The 7,025-nt window shown below is 28.3% G+C and overlaps 2 protein-coding genes across 2 annotated transcripts in view; one reads left to right on the forward strand and one right to left on the reverse strand.

Annotated features, from left to right (window-relative positions):
- The window catches only part of LOC117166895, a 19,221-nt gene extending 18,890 nt beyond the window's left edge, over nucleotides 1-331 (forward strand). Inside the window, exon 4 of the mRNA XM_033351334.1 lies at nucleotides 227-331. Within this exon, the coding sequence (XP_033207225.1) occupies nucleotides 227-246 (20 nt within the window). The 3' untranslated portion in view covers nucleotides 247-331. The remainder of the gene's footprint in view (nucleotides 1-226) is intronic.
- LOC117166893 (melanotransferrin) overlaps nucleotides 1-7,025 on the reverse strand; it is a 28,134-nt gene that overhangs the window by 11,592 nt on the left and 9,517 nt on the right. The window contains exons 6-8 of the mRNA XM_033351329.1: nucleotides 2,710-2,874; nucleotides 2,537-2,625; nucleotides 2,114-2,454 (exon numbers count right to left, since the gene is read on the reverse strand). Of these exons, the coding sequence (XP_033207220.1) occupies nucleotides 2,114-2,454; nucleotides 2,537-2,625; nucleotides 2,710-2,874 (595 nt within the window). The remainder of the gene's footprint in view (nucleotides 1-2,113; nucleotides 2,455-2,536; nucleotides 2,626-2,709; nucleotides 2,875-7,025) is intronic.

Below are 7,025 nucleotides of genomic sequence, written 5' to 3' on the forward strand. Positions count from 1 at the left end.
TCTCGGCGTTATTTTTAGTTTTTAGGTTTAAATTTCCTTTGTTTTCTTTCTTTTATTGTGAAATTGTAATGAATTGCTATGAATTACTTATCTTTAAGTACGTTTCCGGAATTCCTAGTAACTGCATATCGAAGCACAATTCTAAGAAAGTACATTTATACCAAATTGAAAATTTTCTATTTTGCTTTTTCTCCAACCGAGTATATAAGAGACCGCTCTCTTTCAGATTTGCCACGAGACTGTTAAGGAAAACACAAGATAATGTAAGGGTCGACTTACGACTGCGTCATATCCGAGTCGTCAAAAATCGTCCTGTTTAAGATTCTCCGAAAACACATAAATACACACATATATATATTGAATGTCAAGAAAATTTGTATGGCGAAATAGCCACTCCGTAATAAATATTTATAAATTACAAAAAACTTATATTGAATACATGCTTTTTCCAAACAAGATAATTTAATTTATAAGGTATCGAAATTTACAACTAATAGTACAATAAATGTTTAAGGAAATTTTTTTAAAGAAATATGTTTTTTCATTATATAAAAAGGATACTATCTGAAATTCTTTGTTTTCTATAAAGACGTATATATCTTATGCATAAATTGATTTTAACTGTACAAAAGAATTGCGAAATCACATTTATATCCAAATTAAAATGCACTAAAGCCCCCTGATTCTTTTTCTAGAATTCACTGAATAAAAGCGTCCGAGATTTGACTGGGGCCGACAGGTAGCGCTGATTGTTCACGAGGCCTGAATTCTAAAAAATGCTAGGGAAACACGTAAAAATTCAATTTTCTCTGATTAAAAACTATTGGATCAAATTTTCTTGTACGAAATAGAAGAACCATGTCCTTCAGCCAACAACCCATAGCTAATAACAGAGGCCACATTTAGGAGCTTAAAATACAAAAATAACTTTTGTTTTCAATTTTTAAATAAGGGACTTGAAAGTTACAAAATTAGAATCTAAGATTCTATACGCTTGAAAAGATATAAAATTTGCCTAGAGAAGTTTTGGAATATATCACGTTTTGTAAGTGTCTCGTGCACTATAAGAGATGCGTAAAAACAGGTAGTATTTTTAGATTTATCGTCAGGAGTTTACTGTACACACATACCTATATAAATAAATAAGTTGTCGCAAATAAATGAACAAATATTTGTAGTGTAAAATGGGATTAGTTTGATGAAGATTTTATGACAGCCAAAACTATCTTAACTGCCTTTCGTGTTTTGGAATCCTCAAGGTTGGACCGCCATAAATTAAAACATAAAAAATCTGCCCGCTACGCGGTCACATTCTCATCGCGCTCTAGGCCTTTTACGCATATTCTTGCGCAATTTTAGCTTATTCATTTCTTTCATATCATGCGTTATTTGGCTTAAAATGTTCATTTTAGTTTGCTTTTTTGGATTTTGAAAATGCTCTAACTCTGATAATTTAATTTTTACAGAACTTTTCGACCAATTTAAAAAAGTTGTTATAATAAACTTGTAGGGCTTTAAAAAATTAACGTTTTTCTTCTCTTGACTTTTTTTCATATCATGCGTTATTTGGCTTAAAATGTTCATTTTAGTTTTTTTTTTTTTAGGGGATTTTGAAAATGCTCAGTCTGATAATTTTCTTTTTATAGAAAAAAGTCATAAGGATAAATTCTTTGAGTTTCTGAGTACTGTGAATAGCCGTACATAGAATTTTGAAATCTTTAAAAAAATGTGGATCCAAACATTTTGAAAATGCGCTCACTTTTTGAATTTTGATCCAAAATAGCTGATTTACGAACTTGTTATTTCTTTTTAGGCTTTAAAAAAGTGGGCCAAAGCAGGATCCAATGTGATCAATTTTTCGAAAGTTATCGTAACTCAGTGGGTCTCAAAACGTGTAGATTTGATGAAAACCGACAAAGTGAAATTTTACATAAAACCAATACCTTCTCATTAGGACTGAAATTTGTATGAACCGGCCTGACATTTTCGCCTGAGACGCCTGGGACCTAACGACTTTTCTCATTTTTTGCTTAAATAATTCAGGCGTCCTTAAAAAAGAACCAGACGATTTAGCCTGAAATGACCCATTTTTAAAATTAATAATAAATCTTACCTATATTGTACTCCGTACTCAAGGCACCCGGTACACAAGATTTGGTGAAATATTCGGCGGCCGCCCGAACAGAATCACAACCATATCCCCTCATCCATCTATTAGAAAGCATATATGCGAGTGGATACACCCAGCCTGCAGCTGTATTAATTCCTGTATGGCAAGTGTACTTATTTTTCAGGTAAGTTAAATCCGTATCTTTGTCCTCTTCCTTAGCAACCGCAACTGCGTAGTACTCAGGAGCGCCAAGATTGTAAACTTCAGAAATGAAAGGAACCAAACCAAAGCGTACTCCGGCAGTATAAACATCACTGGCATCTAGCATTGCTACATCAGCGATTCTGAAAATTGAAAATAATTCCAATTATTCTATTGGATCTGATTTCAATCTCCTGCAGAGTCAAAGATCATTTTTATACACACCCATTCTTTATTGCCTGCATGCAATGAATTTGACTATGTCCTTTGTAACAAAACAATTTTGGCTTTAATAACTGAGCATCCAATGCAATCTGTAAATGACATCAGTTTTTGTTACATCATGGAATTCCCTGTTTATTTTGTATAGTATTTACAATGGAGTTACTTTTTTTTACCTTCATTTTAATACACTTTTCCATTTCCGGGTCCGAAGTGACACACAAAGTCATTCTGTTTACCGGACAATGTCTCACAGCCAAAACTGAATCTAATGCCTTTCCCAAATATGCAGAATATGTTTGATCTTTTTCTGGCAAAGGAACAAATTCCCTTGCTGCATCCTAAAATGGAAGCTTAACATTTATAAACCCTCATATCCTATGGTTAAGAGGAATGGGGTCGTTGAATGAATTTTAGGTAATTTATTTTTCAAACACTGCATAACATTCTGAACATTTTAGTGAATTTGACAAAAATTTTGAATACTTCATTTTTGAGAAAAAAAATGTGAAAAAAAAGTATTGGAATCCCGATTTAAAAACTCTGTGAACTTGAAACCAGACGTCCAAAAAAACACCGAACCAATCAGAATGATGATGTATTGACTAACGTAGTATATAGCAGACGCTGAGAAAAATTCAATTTACAATTTCTAACAGATATTTGTTTACTTAAAATTGTTGAAACGCAGAGACCAGTAGTAACCAAATGTTACAAAAATATAAGTTTACTTAAACTTAAAATATAAACCCTAAAAAAAAGATAGTAATGAATAATATCATTCAAGTCCATGAGAATGAGGTGTGTCCAAAGATAACCTCAAATTTTTGTCAATCATAAGTTCGAAATCAAGAGCACACGTTAGGAGGATATCTGTCGCTTTACATTTCATAAGTTTAATAATAATAATGACAGCCTCTTATATAAAAAAAAGGTTTTGTACATAATTGCAAGTGCAATAGCAAAGATAATCCACAAATAATATTTCTAAAGTTGCCTATGAGCACAGAAATGAGAAAAAAAAGGGTAATCTTCAATTTTATAGTAAGTATATAGAATCTAATCCAGGTTGTAGTGAAATTATAAACATTTTGAAAATATTGTATCCCTTCCTTTTTAGTTTTAAAAAGAGTTTGTATTAATAAACCATGCAATATGTTATATTTATTGTTTACACGGGGGGAGGGGTCTCCTATAAAACCTGTAGAATAAATGTTACATGAGATATGACCGCGGCCGAGTGGCGGCGCTGTTTGTACTTTTAGGCCAACAATTATTCAAACGCGTGGAGAAAATACAAATTTATTTTATTTTAATTCTTAAAATACGTTTTTTTGCATATATTTACAAAAAAAGTCGTAGCATATTAAATATCCAATAAATTAATAAATATTAATGAAAAGTGAAAAAAACCATTATTTTCATGGTTAAATTCGAATACACTTTTCAGAGAGTACCAATAATAATTCTAAAAAACTAACGTTGAATTTTTAATATTGACGTAAATAAATATTTCAATCTATAGAAATCGCAAATTTCAATTAAATTTTATTTTTATTAACATTTATAATGATTATTGAAAATAAAAAATGACGCCTAATTGAACTAAACTATACAAATTTCTATTTCTTTTTAAAGCTAGAAAATAATTTACTTCCTTTCTTTATAAGATATTTATAAAAATTGATTATGCTACAAAAATATCCATTGTTACATATATTTTGAATATTTCTAACACTGTAGGTTATAAAGAATAGGATTTATAGACTAAATAAATATGGATAAAGTTGTTGAACAAAAAACTGTATTTGTAAACAAATAATTAGCGTTAAAAAGTGTTTGATTGCATATTTTTGATAACATTCTTACTTTATATATCTCGCTAAAAATAAAAGGTTCTCTTATAGTGCAAAACTTTGTTGTTAATTATTTTCAAAGTGAACAAAAAACATTTTTTTTACTTTTTTTCCTAACAATTTTTATTGTTTTATTATTATCACTTATCTCACGCTTAGATTATAATTTTTTTATGATGTAACACTTAATTTTTAATTATTTGCAAAGTGAGCAACAAATATTGCAATCTTTAAAAACAATTGTAACGAATTGATTTTTTTCTTCAATTTTTTTATAACAACTTTAATGAACTATTGGATTAATATTATTGAAAATTCATGTTAGCAATCATTTGCGTTAAAAAAAATCGTTTAATTGCCTATTTTTACTCATTATCTCGTTGAAATTTTTCTTATAGTGCAACCAATTTTTGTCAATTATTTTCAGTGAAGAAAAAATATTGCGATCTTTAAAAAGAACTGTAATCGACTAAAAGTGTTCTCAAATATTTTGACAACTTTAATAAATTATTTTATCACTATCAATTGAAAATTAATGTTACCAATAATTTGCGTTAAAAAATCAATAAGATGTTCAATCTATATATCTCGCCTGAAATAAAAAAATTTCTTATAGCATAATGGGATCGTCCACAAATTACGTAAGACGTTTTTCTTTTGTTTATATCGTTGTGTCCTTCTCAACTTTAGAGCAATTTTATGCTCGTCTTTATTCAAACAAAAGAAAAACGTCTTACGTAATTTGTGGACAATCCCTAACACTTTTTTGTTAATTTTTTTCAAAGGGAACAAAGAAGATTGTGATCCTTTAAACACAATTAAAATGAATGTAAACTGTTTTTAAATTGATTAATAACAACTTTAATACATTATTTTATTAAAATTATTAATAATTCATGTTACCAATAATTTGCGTTTTAAAAACAGTTTATTTGCATACCATATTTTACTCATTATCTCTCGTTTACATTTTTTTTATAGTACAACACTTAATTGTTAATTATTTGCAAAGTAAACAAAAAAGATGGAATTCTTTAAAATCAATAGTAACGAATTAAATTTTTTTTATCCAATTTTTTGATAAAAACTTTAATGAATTATTTGATTAACATTATTGAAAATTCATGTTACCAACAATTTGCGTTTTAAAAAATCGTTTAATTAAGTATTTTTACTCATTATCTCGTTGAAATTTTTTTTATAGTGCAACTACTTTTTATCAATTATTTTCAGAGTGAACAAAAAACGTCCCGATCTTTAAAAAGAATTGTATTGACATTAAACTGTTTTAAAATTTTGTTAAAACAGCTGCAATAAATTGTTTTATGAATATTAATTGAAAAAGTTCAAAATAATTCAGATAAAAATATGATCCTTGTCCAATATAAGATCTATCATTCCAAAGTATCAGATTATGTTTAAGAATATCCTCACAATCATAGCGCGTTGCACAAATTACATGCCTCTAATTTAAAATCAGCCCTCAAAATAGCTTTTTGCCAGATTTTTATTATTTCCTGTTATTTCGTGTAATCAGAATTGTATCTAAAAACAACACACTTATACCCCATTATTAGTGTTCATCATAAAAAAAATCTATGATCAATTTTCAAATCATAAAACAAAAAATTTTTAAAAATCCATTTTTATAATTAAAAAAGCACCAAATTTCACATTTATGACACTTTCACCATGCATTTGAATAATATTCGGCCTGAGAGCATAGCCAGCGCCGCCCGCGGTCAACCGCGCTACTTAGAATCAAGTATACCAAAAATCCGCCGAACCAATCAGATTTTCCCGAAAAAATTCAAAAAGTATTGGGAATGGTGATCTACCATTTCGTGACCTGGCGTTAAAAACTGGAACTAGAAAGTGTAGGTATAATTTAAAAGATGTAAATTAATTTTTGCATGAAAGTGTTTTTACGATAGTTTTGTGAAGTATAAAACAATGATTAAATACTAAAAGCAAATCTTTATTAAAAACAAATAGTTTTAAATAGAACTTCCATCTTATACAGTGAAAAAATACATTTTTGACAAATAGGTTTTAAAAAAACAATAATTTCACTATTTCGTGTAAATTTCAATGAATTTAAGTTTAAATACACTTAAATTAATGTATATAGCGACAAATTTTATCCATATTATGCGAATAGGAATAATAGACGATTTAGGGTGGCCGTTTTTAACCAAGAAAAACATTCCCGGTCATTTCCCGGTTCGCAAACATTTTTCATGGTCAATGAAATTTTAAAAATCGAACTCTAAAGCTAGTTCAAAGATTCAGATTCAGTTCTAAGAATATAAATCCAGGTTAACATTTTCAATACTCGGAAGTCTACATTAAAGAATCAATCAATGTATTAAAATTTTATCAAAATTATATCATTTAAAGCAATTTTAAGCCAGAAACATTAAAAATTGAACGATTATATTTTTTTATAAACTGAACACTTCTTAAATTAAGATTTAAATTATTTATATTTTAAATGGTTACAAAATCCTGAAAATGCTTTCAAATTTTATTTTAAAAACTTGAAACATCTGCATGTTGTTTACATTTTTTTTAAATTTTTTATTATTTTTGAAATTATTTCAAAACATTCAAACATCCTTTAAAATAAATCCAAT

This window comes from Belonocnema kinseyi, chromosome 2, assembly GCF_010883055.1.
Source record: "Belonocnema kinseyi isolate 2016_QV_RU_SX_M_011 chromosome 2, B_treatae_v1, whole genome shotgun sequence".
In the NCBI taxonomy this organism is placed as follows: Eukaryota; Metazoa; Arthropoda; class Insecta; order Hymenoptera; family Cynipidae; genus Belonocnema; species Belonocnema kinseyi.